At 38.4% G+C, this 21,612-nt stretch overlaps 2 protein-coding genes across 3 annotated transcripts in view; both read right to left on the bottom strand.

Moving 5' to 3' along the window:
* Positions 1–556: 556 nt before the first annotated feature.
* On the bottom strand, positions 557–2,059 carry LOC306864696 (transmembrane protein 200A-like; the record flags this gene model as incomplete). The annotated part of the gene is made up of 1 exon (XM_079408858.1): positions 557–2,059. The coding sequence occupies one exon, from the start codon at positions 2,057–2,059 to the stop codon at positions 557–559; it is 1,503 nt and encodes a 500-aa protein (XP_079264984.1).
* Positions 2,060–16,261: 14,202 nt separating this feature from the next.
* The window catches only part of l3mbtl4 (L3MBTL histone methyl-lysine binding protein 4), a 65,482-nt gene continuing 60,131 nt past the window's right edge, over positions 16,262–21,612 (bottom strand). For both annotated transcript variants that reach the window (XM_079408750.1, XM_079408749.1), the window contains exons 19-20: positions 18,482–18,544; positions 16,262–16,936 (exon numbers count right to left, since the gene is read on the bottom strand). In XM_079408750.1, coding sequence (XP_079264876.1) covers positions 16,784–16,936; positions 18,482–18,544 — 216 coding nt within the window. In that variant the 3' untranslated portion in view covers positions 16,262–16,783. The remainder of the gene's footprint in view (positions 16,937–18,481; positions 18,545–21,612) is intronic.

The raw sequence follows: 21,612 nt of genomic DNA, 5'->3' as shown, positions 1-21,612 counted from the left end.
ATACACAAATATCTTTAAGATACTTGTGTTTCTGAATAAATAAAGCAATTTTGATGGCATAAAATCACGAGTCAGAAGCTATAGCTTACATGAATGAAAATCACAAACATGACACTTATAAATGAAATTATTTAATATAAACAGATTTATTCATTAATATGTAATATATTTTTTCAAATGGATTGTGAAAACTTAAATACAAGGAGCTCTCAAATATATTTTTATTTATTTCATTCAGCTCTTTAGACCATCGATTAATGTTAAATCCACAAATAAAATATTAAGGTTTCAACTGCATCTGAGAAAAAGAGAGAGAAAACAGCAGAGATTGATTTCATTACAGATATTTTCAAGGCTTTCAATGTACTCTCATAAAAAAATAAAAATAATTAAAAATAATTTGTTTATAATTTCCACACAGGAAAGACTTGGTGTTTCAAAACAAAGGGAAATATATATCGTATCAGGCAAAATGATTTGAAAATATCGGCATATCTGAAAAAACCTAATATTGTGCATCCCTAGTCTTGAGTGCTTTCTAAAGACCATCAGCCAGTTAAACTTCTACACTCTCCATTTCCACATCCTCTAAAGTGGTATCCGATTGGGAAACCATTATGAGTTTTTGTTTCTTTGAATACTGTCTGGTACACTCCTGCTGATGTGTCTGACCACAAAGCTCCCTTTCCTTTTCCAAAACCTCAACAGAGCTCTCTCGACTGAACATGGCATTGTCTGTGGACTCAAAGGATTCACCGCCAAGGCCTTCAAGTTTGGTGTAGCCTCCACTGCTGAGGCCTTCCAGCCGAGGACAGCTGAGACGTCTCGATCGCACCAAAGCAGGGGTGGATAGACAGATATCCAGATCCACAGACCTGGAGTAGTCAGACAGAGCGCTCAAGGACAGGTGAGATCCGGTGGCCTTGCGACTCGGAGAACCAGACGGCAACAGCTGAACTTGGGAACCCTGCAGAGAAACGCGAGGAGCTCCTTGCAAACTCCCACTGCTCCGATAAACCTCCACCGAATCCGGCGCAAGCTCGGGATGAGGTTCCACTTTGGCCTTCGTGATGGTCCGAGACGCTTCCAAATCCTCCAAACGCCTGCAAATGGCCTCGGCGTCCAGGAACTCTCGTTTGGCCTCTCCGGTTTTATCCGAACCCCTTCTTTCCGAAGCTCCTCTATGGTTGAGCTTCATCATTGGCAAAGTGAAAGCATTGACTGAAGTGGACACGATGCTCCTGGTTTCCCATTGCTTGCTAAATCGGTTCTGATCTTGATAGATGCTGTAGACTGTGTCCGCAAAGCTCTGTCTTTCCAAAGACGAGACTCGTGGGATGGTGGTAGACGGTCGTCGGGATGGGATCATGCTACCTTGAGACGATCCCTTATGAGGGGAACCGTATGATTTGGTGTCTTTCGATTGGCAGTAGTTCACAAAACCATTAAGCGGCGCGGATTCCTTGCTCCGCAAACTATGAATGTCAATCACCGTTGAGTAGATGTCTCTAAGGTTAATGACTTTGGTCTTTTTGTCTCTGTTTTCGTGAAGTACTGCATTGGCACAAATGAATAGGAAGATCCCAATGCCCATGATTAAAGGTCCGTACACTTTCAGTTTGTCCGAATATAAGTATTTGTTGATAAATGCAGAAAATGCTCCCAGTTTAGGCGGATCCTGCTCAGCAGTCCCATTGGAGCCATTATAGCTCCTGAAGTCTTTATCTAGGAGATCCCAATGCGGTTTGACGGTCACATTGACTAATTCTCGGCTGTCGTAAGTCCTCTGTGCTTTCATCATCAGTCCTGGGTAAAGCGGACTCTCTTTGGGCCAGTAGCCCAATACGGCCATGGACACTCCAACCAGAAGCACCAGAATCCCAATGGCAGCGATCAGTCCAGATACGGAGCACAATTTTAGCTTTCCTTTCACCACGACCACTTCGTTTTTCCTCTTTTTCTTCGCTTTCCTCTTGCGCTTGTTTTCAGCATGGTTCTTCGCACGAAGAGAGTCCTGTCTCCTGGCAGATATCCGCAGCAGACCCCCTGTGGCGATCATGATGGCGCTCAATTAATCATCCTGGAGAAGATAGAAAGAACATGAGAACATTAGTGTGGGCTGGGAACGCCATGAGATCTAGACATTTACATTTAGACGACGCTTTTATCCAATGCAACTTACAAACGAGAAGCAACGATAATAAGTGCTCGTTTAGCCAAACGCAGTAACATAGCAATACTTTTTTAAAATAATAAATAAAAAGAAAACAAGTAGATAGAATAGAAAAGAATAGCGGACATTAGTATTAATAATAATAATGAAACCATTAATAATTAAGCAGCGCATACAGATGTACTCACAAAATCTAACATATAGATTTAAAGGGATAGTTCACCTTCAGTTGGTCCCTATTACTTGCATAGTGTTTGAGGAAACCACAATACACTACCATTCAAAACATAGGTTTATAATGTGACAAAGATTTATATTTCAACTAAACACTGTTCTTGTGAACTTTCTATTCATCTGTGAATCCTGAAAAATAAAATGTATCAGTTTCCACAAAAATATTGTGCAGCACAACTGTGTTCAACATTGATAATAATCAGAAATGTTTGTTGAGCAGTAAATCAGTATATTATTATGATTTCTGAAGATCATGTGACACTAAAGACTGGAGTAATGATGCTGAAAATACAGCTGCAGATCACAGGAATACATTACAGTTTAACACATATTCACATAGAAAACAGCTGTTTGAAACTGTAATAATATTTTCACAATATTACTGTTTTTACTGTATTTTTGATCAAATAAATGTACCCTTGATGAACAGAAGATACATCTGGGCTGTTACCAGAACCATCCCACTGCTGATGTGAATACACACACACACACACACACACACGTATATGAATATATATGTATCTACCAGTATCACCATTTCCAATGAATGCCTCTCTCTCTCTCTCTCACACACACACACACACACGCACGCACACGCGCACACGCACACGCACACACACACACACACACACACGCCAGCATGTGTTGTGCTTCTATTAGTTCTTCATGAGATGGATGTAATGTCGATGAAAGCTCTAGAATCTGGAAGGCTGAGCATGAGAATATGAACCCAGGCAAAGCGGCGCTGGTTCTCAGGCATGTTCACTGGACTCTTGAGTGGGAGCGAGATGCTGCTCTCTGTGAACAGCATATGGATGGTGTGGGTTAATGCAGCACAAACACACGGCAGTGATCAGCCATCACGAAGAACAGAAGCCGTGTGAGACAGACACAGATGACATGATTCACACCAGACTCCAAACAGAAAGATGAAAAGCATCTGTTTGTTGATCTGACATAAAACATGATGAAACTGCAGGAACGTGTGTGACTGAATTTAAGGCTAGCAGGAAGAAAATAATCTTGTTTGCTTAGTACATATAGGATTACTAGGGTTGAGAGGCTGGAAAAATGCAAGGTTATGAGATGTGAGCTGAACTTCTTTTAACTTGATCGCTGCATTATTTGGAATGCTGTTTCACACGTGATATAACACAAAAGATGGTCAAACCATGTCCATTAAATGCATATTTACACAGAAAAACAATGGAAAGCAGTGCAGAACTACTACTGTATGTCTGATATCCCATGTTTGCATGATGCTGCTGCTGTTTTCTTTTATAGTTAATAATCATCTATTAATGCTGTTATTCTGTCATTTTGATTAACAATTGTCTTGATTATTTGAGTCGACTTCAAAAACTCAGTGTTTATATTTTTCTTATTTTTGCATATGTTTGGCTCAGTTTTTGTACAGTATTTGCCTTCATATTTCATGCACTTCTATGTTGAACTTTATGTGTGCTGCACTTGGAATAGAACTTACTTTAATCAATGTTGCTTGAATCATGGTATAGTTAGGTTTTTAAGATGAATAATTAAACACTAAAATAGATATCTTCGATCATCAAACGTTCTAAAAGAGAGATTTTATTCTTTGCCATATCACCCAGCCCTAAGAATTACTGCTGAAAATCTGAAAGACTTTTTGAAGTCGATCCAATAACAATGAATTAAAGCTTTAAAATCAAATGGGATCAAATAAATGAAGCTGTGCTTCTCTTAGTGGGATCTGAGCAGGTTTGATGAACCATGCCATCTTTGAATATACATGAATGAGATTTGAGAGCTGTGAACGTTTCATTAAATAAGAAACAATGTCGTTCTAAATAAACTCCCAAAGATTCAGATGCATTACAGTCTTTCTCAAGGGTCTGAACCACTAAACCACATCAACCAAACACAGCCTTATTAGAGTTAGAAACTATTCCGTTCAGTGGAACACAGATATATGCTGTTTATTTCATCCTCTAAATCAAAACAGACAGACCATATTTTGCAGTGGCCTTTGTGAACCTGTCTGCTTTTCTGCAGTGGAGTCTAATAATTTATGGCACCAATTAAATCTTTATGTTGTCTTCCAAAAGGGACTTCCAGAGGGAAAATACATATTTGAGTTTCCAGCACCAGGGTTCATTAGTTCTGAATCATCAGGGGAGAAAAGAAGACAAAAGTGAATTAGTTTCTGGCTGGATCTCGAGTGTCCATTTCTCTTGATGTGTAATGCGCCGCTGTGCTCATTAAGTGTGTTTGGAGTCTCTCGTCATGTTAGATGGACATTGATTTAACATGAATCAGCAGATACGACCTCTGATGATCAGTGATAACGACTCTCCAGGGCTTCATATATAGCGTGTCTGTCATGAATCAACTCACTTTCATACAGATATGATTGTAGAAAACGTGTGATTTAACTCTGAATGTAGAGACGATGGATCTCTTGAACATCGGGTGAATGACGGTGCAGTTTTATTGTCCTTGATTCAATCACAACACAGAAAAAGTATGAGAAAAATCTTTCTTTTCCCTGCTGTCAGCTGATAAGCATGTCCATTATGAGTGTTCGTGGACCTGCCCTATATTTACTCACTAGTGCACTACAGAGGATCACATGCTCTGTTTAAATAACTGCTGCTCAACCTGTGAAAATGCACTGCTTGTGTTAAAGGAATAGTTCAGCCAAAAATTAAAAATTGCTCACCCTCAGCTCATCTGAGATCAGGATGAGTTTGTTTCTTCATCAGGTTTGTAGAAATGTGTCTCTGCATCAGTGTCTCAGCAATGGATGCTCTGCAGTGAATGGGTGCCGTCAGAATGAGAGTCCAAACAGCTGATAAAAACATCACAATAATCCACACCACTCCAGTCCATCAGTTAACATCTGGAGATGATAAAAGCTGAAACACATCCATCATTAAGATGTTTTTAACACAAATGCGAGTCCATAATCCATAATAACTCTTCCTCCAGTGAAAAAGTGTTCTGGTCTGAATCAGGAGAGAAATCTGCACAGATCAAGCTAAAACAGCCCAAAACAGCTCTGAACAAATATGTGGCTGGATTTTGATGTGAGAGACAACAGGAGATGCACTTCTTCACTGGAGGAAGAGTTATTATGGATTATGGACATTAAAAATGTCTTAATAATGGATTTGTTTGATCTTTTGTGTTCTCCAGATGTTAACTGATGGACTGGAGTGGTGTGGATTATTGTGATTCTGACGGCACCCATTCACTGTTGCTGAGACACTGATGCAAAGACACATTTCTACAAACCTGATGAAGAAACAAACTCATCCTGATCTCAGATGGTCTGAGGGTAAGCATAGTTTCATTTTTGGCTGAACTATTCCTTCAAACCTACAGTTCAAACCAGCAAGTAGTGCTAAAAACCTCTTACAAAGGTGCGCTTGCAAATTGGTTTAAAAAGTCCCTGACATGCAGCTGTTCTTTTAAATGTGCTTGAACTTCATCACTAATGTCACGTCTCATTCTGCTTCACTACCAACAAACAGCTCTTTCATTTCTAACAATACAATCCACAGATGCTGCTACGGTGTTATAAAACACACTGCTTAGAAAAAACACAGCTCCCATATTTCTGCATTGGCTCTGCTTCTATATTTCCAACCACAAAGATTTACAGATTTGACCAATTCCTGTGAGCGTTTGGCAACGGAGGACTCCACGTTTAATGAAATAAAGCTGAAACCAGTCCAGACCAGCAGATGATCAGGAGTTCAAAGGTGTGCTCGGATCCATTCACATCAAAGCAAACAGCAGAGAATCTGAGCGAACAGAGAAACGCACGGCGGGATCCACAGACTTCAGAGACACACATATCAATTGACATCTCAAACACGGCCGAGAAGGATTTATGGATCACAATGACCTTTATGTTCATTTCTGGAGGGCAGTGGGTGACAATAAACACGTCATGAGGACAAAACACCGAATGACAGAGACTGCCAGAATGAATTTGGCTGTAAAACTAGCTGCAGTAAAAAGAAATATGATTTCCCGGCATCTCCATCCATCATCAGTGCAGAGAAACATAAAGGTAATGGAGCCAAAAATGATGGCCATTATTGTCTGATTCCACTGGCAAACGCAGGGCGCGAGAGTCAACAGATAATATTCCTCAAACAAATAAACAATATTCACCAAGCATATGCTGCTGACATTCATTCGTGGGCGGAAAATGAATGATATGCTGTTCGCACGGGCAAAAAATCCATCTGACGGATGAGCTGCTGGCAAAACTGCCTTCCACTGATCTGAATCCAGCTTCTCCTTCTCCAGATTCGGTTTATCCAGCGTGTGAGACTTGCTAGAAACAACACATCCATTATTGAACTCACTATTATAGACAGGTTTAATTAAAACCAGTTCAATAGGTGGAACAGTTGGGTTCTTCAAAACAAACTAATTCCAGAGGACAAAAAGCTCAAGACAATTAAGAAGGTTTCACCTATTGATCGATCAATCCCTCACAGCCTCGTTCTCATTTGCTTCAAATTAAATACTACGGATGGAACGATTTCCGGTTTGATGATAAATCAGGATAAAATTCCCCACGGTTAGTATTATCGTTTCATATTTGTATTATCATTAAAACTATTTGATAACAACTGAGGATAAATAAAGACTATCCAGCATAAAGCAGAGTTTTCAGTAACAGTCTCACACAGAGTAGTGTAGTTTTGTGTCAAAACATGGCGGAAAGGTTTTAAAATAGTGCTGAGAGAATTATTTAATTTAATATAGGAATGAATTAATTATATGAATGAACCTCTGAAGATTCGGACTGTCCTCAGAAAAGATTTGACAGCATTTTATTTTCATCTTCGCTCCATGTAATACCTAATAAAGCAGTGTTTTAATAAGGTGTTTCTGCTGCTCCATCAGCGCCACCTGCTGGCAGAGACTGGATTTACACAGACTTACATCCTCATTCAGTCTCTGTGCAGTTTCTGTCTGGACTCAAGTTCATTTGTTCGCCCTGCTGTAAATTTTGGCCGGTTGATGAAAAACAAGCTTATGTGGATTCTACACATTTAAACAATTCAGAGCAGATAAAAGATCATTTATTAATCATTTATCATTTTGACTTAACCCTTTTCTTTATTTAAAGGCTGAAATGTGAGGTTTACCATTTTATGAAACCTTTTAAAAGTTTTATTTGCACATTTTGTATGTAATTGGATAAAATGTTTTCAGTCATGTTTTAAAATCCAGATATCATTGGTAGTGTTATTGTTTTAGTGTTTGCACTGCAAAAAATGAGTTTCTTACTTAGTATTTTTGTCTTGTTTTCTATTATAAATATCTAAACATTCTTGAATCAAGTCATTTTACTTGTAAATGCATCTTAATATATTAAGTCTTGTTTTTTTGAAAACATTATCAATATTTTGTAAGCTTTTGCTTAAAACAAGCAAAAATATCTGCCAATGAGATAAAAAAAATAATAAACTTTTTAGCTGTTCTTGCCCCATTGGCAGATATTTTTGCTCGTTTTAAGCAAATATTAACAAAATTGGGATATTTTGTTGGATTTTGTATCATTTTACTTGTTAAATAAATGCATCCTGATTCAAGAATTAGATATTTATACTAGAAAACAAGACAAAAATATTAAGGAAGAAAATCATTTTTGCAGTGTATGCAAACAGCAGTCATTTTATTTGTTGTTGATTATAAATATAAAACTTGGTGAAACTATTTTTGTGTCAGTAGTTTTTAAACATTTCCAGCACATTCTGTGATAATTCTGATAACTGATAATTTAGATCACTATAATCATGCTATGAAATGTACTGACCCTGACTACAGTCAATATGATCTGGTCTCTAACAGGAAGTCTGGTCTCTAATGCAAGATCTGGATTCTAATACGGAATCTGCTTTAATGTGAGTCCAGTTGCTCAAAAGTGATAAAAACATAGGTTTTCTTTAGTAAAGGGTTTTTTCAACCATCTGCAGGTCTCTAATGTAAGTCAAAAACCACTAAGATGGTAGTTTTATGCATGCAATTTAATGCATGTCAATGAGTTGAGTTATTCCAGTTGTGAGAGATTGGTCAGCTTGAACAGATTCTCATGCGCTTTGCTGCATGCATTAATGAGCTCTGACATAAACAACATCTCATGAATTACTGCATTAATTATTGCACTGGCTCTAAACAAGATCTTGCACGACTAAGCACACTTTAACGCAGTGATGCAACAAACTCTGCAGAAAACACTATGTTCTCATCCAGCTGTCTGACTAATTATTCTCGTTCTCTGTACAGGACACTAGAAGATCTTCCAGGTTTTGTAAAACTCTACCTGGTGAAATGAATTGCTTCCCATTTACAGCTTTTGTATTTTAGAGAGATGCATGAGTTCTCAGCATCATGGTCCTGGAAGATCTCTAAAAGCGAGGTTTTAACACAACCTAACCTAACATGCATTGATCAGATCTGACCTGAGAGGCTTCTTCTAAACCTGAAACATGGCCAGGTTCACCTCAGTGTCAGTCTCCAGTCCTTCAGATCAATACAGGTCAATAATGAATAACCCAGCTACTCTTCTTCCATGGCTTCAAACAGGTCAGGTGTTATTCAATAATGAGGAGATTTACAGTCACTCTGTCTCAATTATAAACCCTAATGCTCATATTTGACAGTTCACATGAATTCAGACGTTTCTAATCTCACTACAGACATCAGGAGCATGAAAAGGGCGAATTTCAATAGAGTTTTTACATCAAATGTGCAGTGACTGTTAATAGAAATGGTGACTGTGAAAATGAGCTGCTCAGATGGAGAACACTGAATCTCTCTTTTGACGAAACAATTAAACAAAACAACGAATAAAGGTCATTTAAAACAACCTGCCTCTCCAAATAAACGTAAAACCGGAAAATCTGTGAGGTTTACGCGTGGAAAATAACGTGCGTAACAGACATTCGGTTCATTTAACGCTAACACAAATCACCGGAGACTAACAGGCATGCATGCATTCATATATCCATCGATTTATATACATATATATCCATCGATAAATCATATAATCCACTCCATCTACACAGTGAAGGCACGTCTGAGCAGAAAACGATCGCTTACCGTGAAATACGACTAACAGATTCGTATTCAGGCAACGAAACGCAAACTTTCTCTCGTCACAAGAGCGCATTTTGCGCGTTAAGTTCGTTATTCCCGGTATTTCCGGTCAGGAATCTTTCCGCGCTCCTCTCAAGCGTTTAATCGCGCGCCGGTTTCCCGTTCCAGAGTTCTGTTCCGCGCGCGTCGCGTCGCGTCGCTCCGGTTCGGGATCCGCCGTTACTGCGGCTGATGTTACGCCGCTTCTCCGGTGTTGTTGCTATGATACCGCAGACCGAATCCGGTGCAAGTGCTGCAGGATTTGAATAATTGCTTTCTAAAGTGTTTAACCCGCTGAGCGACGGCGCGCGTTTACCTGCGTTCACTGGACGCGTCGCGACTCTTCTGCTCAAATATAGGCAAGAAAACATATTCATGCGCATTCGGAACATATTCATAAGCAGAGGAACGGCATGCACTAGTCAATAAGTGCCATGATGCAACAATACTGGCGACGGTACAAATATAGCCTACTCGAAGAATATTACTAAACATTATTTCTCTGAACGATCCAGCTTTTCAAATTCGGTCAAAACGTTAGTTATGCGGACATTATGGAGATATTTCAGTACTGTATAGTCCCTAGTAAAAACAGTAAGATATTTAAATGCATTTATTTCATACTAAATATACTTTAAATCTATTAACATATTTACTGACATATCGCTCGAGACTTACTGATATAAATATTATAATTCAACTTTATTTGGAGTAGCTACTACTTGTGCACAATGGACACTTCTTAATATTAAGCCTAAAATGCGTTTTAATGTCTATTGATGAGGATTGTGTGATCTTGGAATAATATCGTCTTTAAATGTCACTTTAGCACAATCACATATATCTTTAGTGTGACTTCAGCACTACTTTAGTCGTTCTTAGCAGACTTATGAAGTATACCAGTACAACTGCAGGGTATTTTTTATTAAATACACAATATTCTATACTTAGCATAAAATACATGTATTTCAAATACATTTGAGTATATTTGTTTTTCACTAGGGGTGGCACCATGGTAATTTCATACATACAAAATACATATTGTACTCATATTTCCTGGCATTGACATGTTCCTGCTGCTTCAGAGAATACCACGGTAAACACCGAACAATGTTCAAAGCATCATTATAGAGTGATATTTCTTGTTATTCTCTTCCTGCACTTGAGGAAGAATAAATGACCTGCCAAAACAAATATTATAGTGCATGATAAAAATGACAGAACAATCGATCAACTCATTAAACTCGAGTGGTGATTGTGTGTAAGCATCTGCTGAAGAGAAGCGAAGGGTTAATCAATGCATTATAAGATCAATATGATTCCAGAGGCCAGAGATCAACCCTAAGATCAATAATCATCTTAACCGACTGAAACCAGCCAATGCTGATTAGGAAAAGCTACGAATTAAGAAACAATGTGACAAGCATTCGAGACTAAATCCAGAAACCAGCAGTCTTCAGTCCGTTTCTGTAGTTATAGACAGCAATGCATTACAAATAATGTGAGTTGCATAATCAGATGACATTTTCAAGTAACTAAAGTGACATTACTTTAAGATTGACAAGAAAATATGTAATATATAATATCAAATACCTCTGTTTTGACGTTTATTCACTGATAGCTGAGGTGCAGAGACCGAGGCTCTTCCTTCAGACTGAGGCTTATTCATTTCACTTCTGATGTGAAAGAGCAGTTTACAGTCGCCAGAAACACAACTTATGGGTTTTTCTGATTAAAAATAAATAAGCAAGCCCAGTCCAGGAGACCAAAAGTAACTAAAGTAATGCAATAGCTACTTTTTTATGAAGTAATGCAATATTGTAATCAAAAGTAACTTTCCCCAACACAGGTTACTAGTGCGTTACGTTACTTTTGTGTTACTTTTTAAATGTGGCCAGGGCTTGCTTGTTTGATTTTAATATAAAAAGTTATATTTTTGGCAAAGGTAAAAGTCCTTTCACACCAAAAGCCTCAGGCTGAAGGAAAAGTAAATTGACGTCTGTACAGAAGAACACAGAAGAAGAAAGTTCAGCACTCTTCGGCGAAAAAAAAGGAACAACAACAAATGTTAGTTTATCTTGAGTCATTTTTGTTTATTAATATGATTGAACTGGATCATCAAAGGTCACTGCTTAATATAAATACATGAAGGATATTTGTAATATTTAACATTTATTTACTGCATGTTTGTGTCACATTCTGTGTTGCATTTCCCAGTTTTTATTTATTTTGAGGAATACTGAATCTGTTATTTGTGAGTGAGATGAATGAATACATGTTCACATTTATTCTAGAACTAAAGTAACATGATTTCTCTCAACATGCGGACAGGAGAGCTTTCAATCAATAAACGGGAAAAAAGGTAACTGGCGTTACTTATTTGAAAAAGTAACTATTTTCTTGTAAATTAAAAAGTAATGCTTTACTTTACTGGTTACTTTAAAAAAGTAATCTGATTACGTAACTCACGTTACATGTAACGCGTTCCCCCAACACTGCTGGTTACAGGTGAGTGTGATTGTAATATCTGTAACTTATTTCACTATTAAAGACCTGCACTTGTAAACAGCAGCACGTTTAATTGTTAACACTCCACTTTATCCGCAATAATCGCACCCAAAGTGCTTCCTGCAGACGCTGAGCTCAGGATAAAGATGAAACGCTGCAAACAAACACGGTTCAGGCCGCTGAGATCCTGAGACGCTCATTAAGACAATCCTCCACTGCCTTTGAAGATCCTACATCTGGCCTCAAGACACAATCAAGTGCTGGAGAGGAGCAGTGTTTAGGCCGAGTGCGTTTAACAAGCCCTTCTGATTCCCACAGATCTGCATCAAACTCTCCCAGAATCCTCCAGAGTTCAGACGCCTCGTGACCCCAGAGGTTATTCTCAGCACATGGCCTTCGTTTAACCGCTCGCATGGAAAACAGAGGAATCTTTACAACATTCTGCAAGCTCTGAAGGCATCAGACCAGGGCTAGTTGTCACAGGCTCCAGTACTGCTTTTGTACTATGATTTGTGACCCTGGAGCACAACACCAGTCATAGGGGTCTTTTTTATTTTTTTTTAGATTTATGCATCATCTGAAAGCTGAATAAATAATCTTTCCATTGATGTATGGTTTGTTATGATTGGACAATATTTGTCTGAGATACAACTATTAGAAAATCTGGAATCTGAGGGAGCAACAAAATCTAAATATTGAGAAAATCTCCTTTAAAGTTGTTCAAATGAAGTTCTTAGCAATGCATATTACTAATCAGAAATGAAGTTTTGATATATTTACGGTAGGAAATGTACTAAATATCTAAACATGATCTTAATATCCTAATGATTTTTGTCATAAAAGAGAAATGTATAATTTTGACTTGGTTATTGCTACAGATATACCTGTGTTACTCATGACTGCTTTTGTGCTGCAGGGACACATTTATCTAATTCAAAAAGGTCTAAAAATCAGGATAATATTGTGAATTATGTCTCCAATTTCATCATAATTGTCCACACAATAAAACCAGACTGACATATATTACGATGACTGACTATAGAACTGAAGTGGTTGAATTTTCACACACATAACTTTAACCAAAAAACACTTTAAGCCAAAACTCATGAGTTAATTTGACAAATCTAAACAAATGAATAATAATAGTAATAGTGTAATGTTCACACATGTAAACATCACGTTAATGTATTTTCTATGGAAGTCATTATGAATATCAGCTATATTAAAGAAATAATTCACCTAAAATGCTATTCTGGCATCATATTGTTCCAAACATGCATGACTTGGTTCTTCTGTGAAACACAAAATAACATATTTTGGAGAGTGTGTCAAATGTTTTCAACCCTTTAATGAAAGTCAGTGACAACACTGGCCCCCAGTGACTTTGATTCTATGCAGTAAAACAGATCATTTTGTCTTGTTGTGTGTTGAACAGCATGACGTGAGTAAATGATGACAGAATGATTATTTCTGGATGTCTGTGTGTTACAGTAAATCCATTCTGAGTTTCCCACAGACAGTAAATGAAATGAAATGTGCATTATAATACAGTGCAGCTCTGGTTACACTGACTGAAAGCATTGAACCACAAACCAACCCAGTGTTTTCCTCAGATCTACTCACATCTGCATCTGTCGTCCAGCGGTTAATCATGAAGGACGAACACTTGAGGACACTGTCAAGCACAAAATGTCATTAGACTGCACCAAAACCTGTAAGAAGTAATGTATGTGTGATTTAGCTGCTGCACGAGTTATCAATGATATGCAGCTGTATCTGTTGATAAATTGTTTTGTCTGAGTTTCACACTAACCCTAATGATTCATTCATATTTCCAGACGCAAACAGCTCCATTATTCCCTCTTACTCAGCATCTGCTGCTTTTAAAGTGACCTCGGGTGTTTCCAATCACTGCGACCAGAAAACAAACATCAGTCACGCTGTTAACGATTACACAACATCATTAATGCCAACAGCCTTAAAGCTCATGCAGTAATCAAACACATTTTCTTTAAAACACACTGTTTAAAGAACAGTTCGGCCAAAAATGAAAATGTGTTGGAAATATATTGTGTATTGTTTATCTGAGATCAGGATGAGTTTGTTTCTTCATCAGGTTTGTAGAAATGTGTCTCTGCATCAGTGTCTCAGCAATGGATGCTCTGCAGTGAATGGGTGCCGTCAGAATGAGAGTCCAAACAGCTGATAAAAACATCACAATAATCCACACCACTCCAGTCCATCAGTTATCATCTGGAGAAGACTAAAGCTGGAACACAATCAGCATTAAGATGTTTTTAACTAAAATACATAGAGTCCATAATAACGCTTCCTCCAGTGAAAAAGTGTTCTGGTCTGAATCAGGAGAGAAATCTGCACAGATCAAGCAGCGTTTACAAGACAAAACAGTCAATTATTTTTATTTTTTTTCAGATTTTGTGTTCTCCAGATGTTAACTGATGGACTGGAGTGGTGTGGATTATTGTGATGTTTTTATCAGCTGTTTGGACTCATTCTGACGGCACCCATTCACTGTTGCTGAGACACTGATGCAGAGACACATTTCTCAGAATCTGAAACTCATCTACATCTCAGATGGTAATTTTTTGGTCAACTACTCCTTTATCAGCTTCACACAACATAAATGTAATAAGTTAAGGTTAACATGATTGATTTCCCCATGACTGCTCATCCAGATGGTTGAGGAACATCTGAAGGTCATGAAGCTGCAGGAACATCAAGACACTCACACAGAACAACATTTAATCATATTCAGATAAACATGCTATCAGGCTGCTTCAGGTTGAGATTCTCCTGCTTTGTTCTGGTTGAGATTAACTCTATTAATAAACGCAGATAAATCAATGTGTTCCCTCACTAATGCTGCTGCTGTCCTACAGAAAGGCAGGAGAGACGTGTATTTGCTGTGAAGAAAGACAGACAACATTTCTTGTGTCCTGATGCTTCACAGTGAATAAAATCAAGTGTTGCTCAAGAACATCCACCTATAATTTAATATAAACCCGACACATCAAATATGAACCATGAAGCTTGTAGCTGCATTTCTGTTGTGTTCAACTCAAATATGATTTAAGTCAGTAGCATCAGAGACGACAGCGTTCGGAGGAGATTTGCACGGTTTATTAGGGAGACTGAATGAAATCTGTTGTACAAAGTGTGAGTGAGTTTAAGAAAGAGGGTTTAGAAATATGTACAAAGCATCTGATCAATAAATCAATCATCATATCTGGATGAACGGACTGAACTAATACAGCAATGCAATGAAACGTCTTCATTCTGCGCTGCGAAACTGAAGGAACAACAACTAAACCGCACACAAGATGGATGTACATTCCTGATGTTTGGCTAAATTAAATAAACATGAGACGGATTCGGCATTGAAATCACACCAGTGTCAAAATTCATAGCAAATATATATATCGTTTGCTTTGTGCATTATAGCAAGTCTTTAAATAATGATCAGAAAATCCCCTGATTCAGATCACATTCTCACAGAGCCATTCACACTAATAAAGTAGATTTCATTAAACATAAACAGGGATTGGTCTAATTCTGGGGCTCTGCACGATACATCACAAAAATAAACACTCTTCAATTTAAAACAAATCCTTTTGGCATTTCAAATCCATCATTTACAATATATTATAATTATCCTTCCCTGTGCAAATGTACGGTGATTTTGCACAATAAATAAAAGGTGATTCAGCAGGTTCAGCAAAATCATACAGAACTGTACAAAACAGAATAAAATTAGAGGAAGTAACAGAACGGGCACAAATCTCTGAGTATTACTGAAGAGTTCAGACACAAATGATCATCCTCTCATCATTTACTCAAACACAAATGACTTTCTTTCAAAAGAACGTGTTCTTTTTCACAGAATAGCTCCAAAATGACACAAACAGCAGTTCTCTGAACTCATATGAATAGTGTAAAGTCATTATTGACTGATAATCGTCCTCCCCTCGGAAACAGACTACTAAAACTCAGTGTCACTGATATCAGCAGAACTTGAGTTGATTTAGTGCTGGGCAACGATTAATCACGATTATACGATACAGAGCTGTTTGTGTCATTCACTTCCATTACACTGAAAACAGCAGCTTGTGGTTTTGTGAAAGTCACAGGGGTTTGGTCACGTAAAGAGCGAATAAATGATGACAGAACGTTCATTAGTGGATGAACTGTTCATTTAGAGTCTCTCACACACACACACACACACACACACACACAGACAGACAGACAGACACACACACACACACACACAGACAGACAGACAGACACACACACACACACACACACACACACAGACAGACAGACAGACAGACACACACACACACACACACACACAGACAGACAGACAGACAGACACACACACACACACACACACACACACACAGACAGACAGACAGACAGACAGACACACACACACACACACACACACAGACACAAGAAAATCCTGTAGTTGCTGTTCGCCTGTTTGTGTTTGAGTTTAAGTAGCACCGTGACTGAGAGAAACCCCTGATAGACGCCGGCGACTGCGTTTGATTGTCGCGTGGTTGAGCTTGAGAAGGAAAGGGAGAGGGTTTAAAGGCAAGCAGGAACCTGACGGAGACTAGGCCGGAGGGTGATTAGCGCTAACGGAGGCGTTCGGGGCACAAAGGTGTAGGAATGCATCGATACAGTAGATTCATCTGTGCTTCATGTGTCTCCGGCCGGCGGCTGCTTCTTATCCTCGGCGTGTTTGAACATCAGGATGGAGTTGTAGATCTTGAGGGCCGGGCCGAGCTTCACGCTCATTATCTTAACGATGTCTCGCTGCGTCAACAGAAGAAAGGCCTTCCCATCGACTTGCTGGTGAGGGAACCGGTGGAAGACATTACAGAGTCAGTGTTAAACCATCATATACAGCCGCTCTAATGAACACTAACGACACTATGAAATCATAATGTGATCTTAAATATGACTAAATGAACTTAAACTGTATTTACAGTCTCTCTTCCTTGAAAACAGACTGATGCTTGCAGAATATTCTCTGAAAATGTACTCTTCAGTTTATAAAAATTCATACTTGTACTGATCAAGGATGCATTAAACTGATCAAAAGCACCAGTAAAGACATTTGTCTAAAAGATTTCTATTTCAAATAAATGATGTTCTTTTAGACTTTCTATTCATCTGTGAATCCTGAAAAATAAACTATCATGGTTTCCACAAAAATATTGTGCAGCACAACTGTGTTCAACATTGATAATAATCAGAAATGCTTCATATTATTATGATTTCTGAGGATCATGTGACACTGAAGACTGGAGTAATGATGCTGGAAATACAGCTGCAGATCACAGAAATAAATTACAGTTTAAAGGGGACCTATTATGCAAAAATCACTTTTATAAGGTGTTTGAACACAGTTGTGTGGCTGCAGTGTGTGAAAACAACCAGCCTATAATGTTAAAAATCCACCAACTCATTTTTTTAATAAAACCAATAAATCATGAACAGTCTCTCCAAACGAGCTGTTTCAGATTGTCCCTCTGTTCACGTCACCGAGGGGAAAAAGTCCCGCTCATTAGTGACGCTCTCTGCTCTATTAGCATAAACACAGCCCTGAGTGAGAAGCTGCGGTCCATTCCTGGAGATATATACAGAGTCAGCACCAAAGAGGCTTTACAAGTGTTGTGTTTTAGGATGCACTGATGAACACAGGAGTCTGCATAATCTCCCCTCATCTGAGCCGAGGACACTGTGGTTACAGTTCATTTTCAAAGAAAATATTACAGGAAAACAATCGGTAAAGTCCCCTAAATGTTTAGGAATCAATACCAACGCTTCGTGTGTGAATGTCAGCTCCAGACAAAGTAAGTATCACGTGTTTGTTTTCCAAATGGCCTTTCTGAAAGAGCTGCTTGGCACTCTGTAAGGCTCATTGCTAAAGCTATCATTGTCTCTTGTGTGTTTGCTATCAGAATGATCGTGAATATGAATGTGGTTGTTAAAAGCTGCGTATGAAAGCAATGTGAGTCGATCGCTTGAAGGTGTCGAGCTCATAATCACGAGTGGGACTTATAAAGTTTGTGATAGCATGAGACCAGCTATGTTGTTATTTTTATCCTGCCGTGCTTATTTTTTAATAAGAAAGATAAAATAATGACAAAGATTTTTTATCTTCGCCCACTTTGGCCTAAATATCTGCCATGCATCTTTGTCTTTCTAGTTTGGCTGTAATGCTCAGACAACTTGTAAAACCAAAATAGTAAAACCAACATGACAAAGAATCGTGATATGATATTTTTCCCATATCGCCCAGCCCTAGTTTGAATGAAAGCTTCTGTGGCTGTAAGTGGAGAAAGAATCACATTTGAAACTCATTGAATTTCTCCTCAACTCCACACGTACCTCCTCGCTGAACTGCTTGGCCTGTTCCTCACAGCCGGGTAAAGAATGGATGAAATCAGCCACCTGAGAGACAAACAAACACACAGTTTCATCTTCACTCTAGTTTTACAGCAGTGGTGCCCACCCTGTTCCTGGAGATCTACCTTCCTGCAGAGTTCAGCTCCAACCCTGATCAAACACATCTGAACCAACTAATCAGGATCTGAAGGAGCACCTGATAATTACAGACAGCCGTGTTTGATCAGGGTTGGAGCTGAACTCTGCAGGAAGGTAGATCTCCAGGAACAGGGTGGGCACCACTGTTTTAGAGGTCCTCAACAGGATAGAATCAAGGTTACATGCGTTACTTAGCAACGGTAAACAGCTGCAGTTACATTACACATCACTTTATTCTAATTATTAATACATGTAACTATTGTGAACACTACTGTATCATCATATTGATGTACTGGATAATTATAAATCAAAACTATTTTACCATGGTTAAACAGGTCTGTGCCTGAGAACAAAAATATAATGATAATACTAATAATAAAAATCTAATTGTGCAGTGAAACGATTAATTGCATCCAAAATAAAAGTTTTTATTTACATTTGTGTACGCTGTATATTTATTATGTATACAGTATATATAAATACACACATACAGTATATATTTTGAAAATATTCATGTATTTACATTACATGTTTATATTTATATTAATTTACATTACGATGTGAACAAAAACTTTTATTTTGGAAGCAATTAATCGCAATAATCGTTTGACAGCACTAAAAAAAAGCAACTAAATAACAATACAAAATATATTATACATAAAAGTACTTGTGTGTCATATACAGAAAATTGTTGTGTATCATATTGAAGTAGTGGGTAAATTATTATAATTAAAAGTAATTTTATCATGGTTTTAAAACTGATGAAACGCTGTTTTAAACGGAATCTGTCAAACCTTCATTGACTGATACAGTAGACTTGTCAAGTAAAAGCAGCATCTTAGAGACTGATTGTGTGTGAATCTGAAGTGTGATGCACATCTGATCTGAACGCAGGTAACGCCGATGAAGCAGAAGTGTGTTCTCGCCGCATGAGCAGGTCAGCTGAGGTTTGAGCGAGAGACTCAGAAACCTTCTGCAGCGTCAGCAGAGCTGAAATATCCTGCAGCATATTTCTCAGGGATCTCCAACAAACAACCGCGGCTAAGAATAACCCGTCTGAAGCATCGCCGCAGTCTCTGAAGAACTCCACTGATGTGCTTTTTGACCCTAGCTCTCACTCTGAAGCTCAGTACAATTACAGGAAGAGCGTCTCTGGAGCCGCGCCGGGCTTTAATTAAACCGGCCAACTCCAGAGAGCATCTTTGGAACAACATTTCCATTTATTACAAAACCGCCGACAAGATGCAGCAGATCGACCTTCTCCTCTCAGCTAATATCCAGAGCATATCTGATTGATTTCCCAGCAAAATCATCTATATCAGGATGCAGTGATTGCATTAGTGTGACTCAAACACATCTACAGCCGACTGACAGACAGCAGCATTAACCCACAGAACGCACCCATAATGCTTATTTCTTTGGGGACACCAAATAAGAATGTTCTAGAAACGCTTTCTGTAGATTAGACACACAAAACAAGCTTTTATAGCCAAAAACTAACTTTCAGAATGCTGCAGGGAGGTCTGGTTTTTGTGAGAGCAAAAGGGAATGTTTCCTACAGGTTATCTTAGGTGCTGAAGAAATGTGAAATCTGGATTATTACAGTAAATATACTAGGAATCAGCCTATATAAATGAACAAGTTAAATCTTACAAATTAATTCATTCCAGTGTATGATGGTTGATTATTTTACTAATTAAACAATGTTTATATAGTTCTGACAACTGATGTTCATTCATTCAAAGCATATCCTATAAAGGGTCACGAGAGCGCTGGATGATTACTGATGCACAGCAGGGTAAATAATATCAGAGTAAAGAGGTTCGGGGAACATTAGGAGAATATTAGCTGAAAGTTCATATTCTGCAAACCTAAAACTAAATTCTACTTCCATGAAGAGAATTATCCAAATATCCAACCTATAGCAACTATGGTGGTAGGTTCCACTGAACTCTATTGGTAATGAGGGAACATGTGACCATAGTTGCTTTTGGGAAACACACCCATGATTAACCAAAAACGTTCTGAGAACCAAAAACTAACATTCCGGAAACAAAAAAAACTAACATTCCCAGAACGTTCCAGGAATGTTGGTTAGTTTTGTTCACTGAACGTTCTGGGAATGTTAGTTTTTTTGTTTCCGAAAAAAAAAAAAAAAAAAAAAAAAACTAACATTCCTGGAACGTTCTGGCAACTAAAAACTAACATTGCCAGAACTTTCTCAGAACAGTGTGGGAACCAGATCTTAAGGCCTGTTTGTTTCCGCCAATGAAGATGCTACAGATGTGATTAGTATGGAGCTGGAGCTTTACTGTACGGCTGTAGAGATGAATGCTTGGGCTCTTTATTACCATCACACTCTTTTATCAAAGGCTTCAAACGAAACACTGGAGCGATCTATAATTCATCCGGGAATCGATCGGGTTTTCATCGAGCACAGGAATAGAACAGGAACTCTTGGCTGGATCATTAGATGCTCTGACCGCAGTGTTTAGGTCACATCATTTACAGTGCTCGTGTTTGTCTGAAACGCTAATGGGTTTCCACAGTTAAAAGACCTCAAACCACAACAGCCAATCAGACGACAGCAAAGCCACACCCTCCTCAGCAAACACATGCGGTTTACATTGGGCTGCTTGTACAGAATAAACCAGCATGATCTCAGGGCATCTGGGTCACCAGGGCATCAATGACGGTCAATAACATTCCGCTGGTTTCACTAAAACAAACATCATATGTTATAATCTTGAACTCTCCTCAGACTCTCGCCGGATCTGTAACCGCTCACCTAAACATGAACCATTCCCTCTGCACCTCATCGGTTAAATCACACTAATAATCTGGGAACCAAAAACTAACTTTCTGAGAACAAAAAAATTAACATTCTCAGAACTTTCTGGGAACCAGGGGCCGGATTCACGAAAATCTTAAGAAATAAGAAATTTCTTAAGATAAATTATACGAAGTTCGTAAGA

Source organism: Barbus barbus (genome assembly GCF_936440315.1).
Source record: "Barbus barbus genome assembly, chromosome: 46".
Classification (NCBI taxonomy): Eukaryota; Metazoa; Chordata; class Actinopteri; order Cypriniformes; family Cyprinidae; genus Barbus; species Barbus barbus.
Note: the sequence above shows the minus strand (reverse complement) of the source record. Positions and strands in the feature narration are given on the sequence as shown.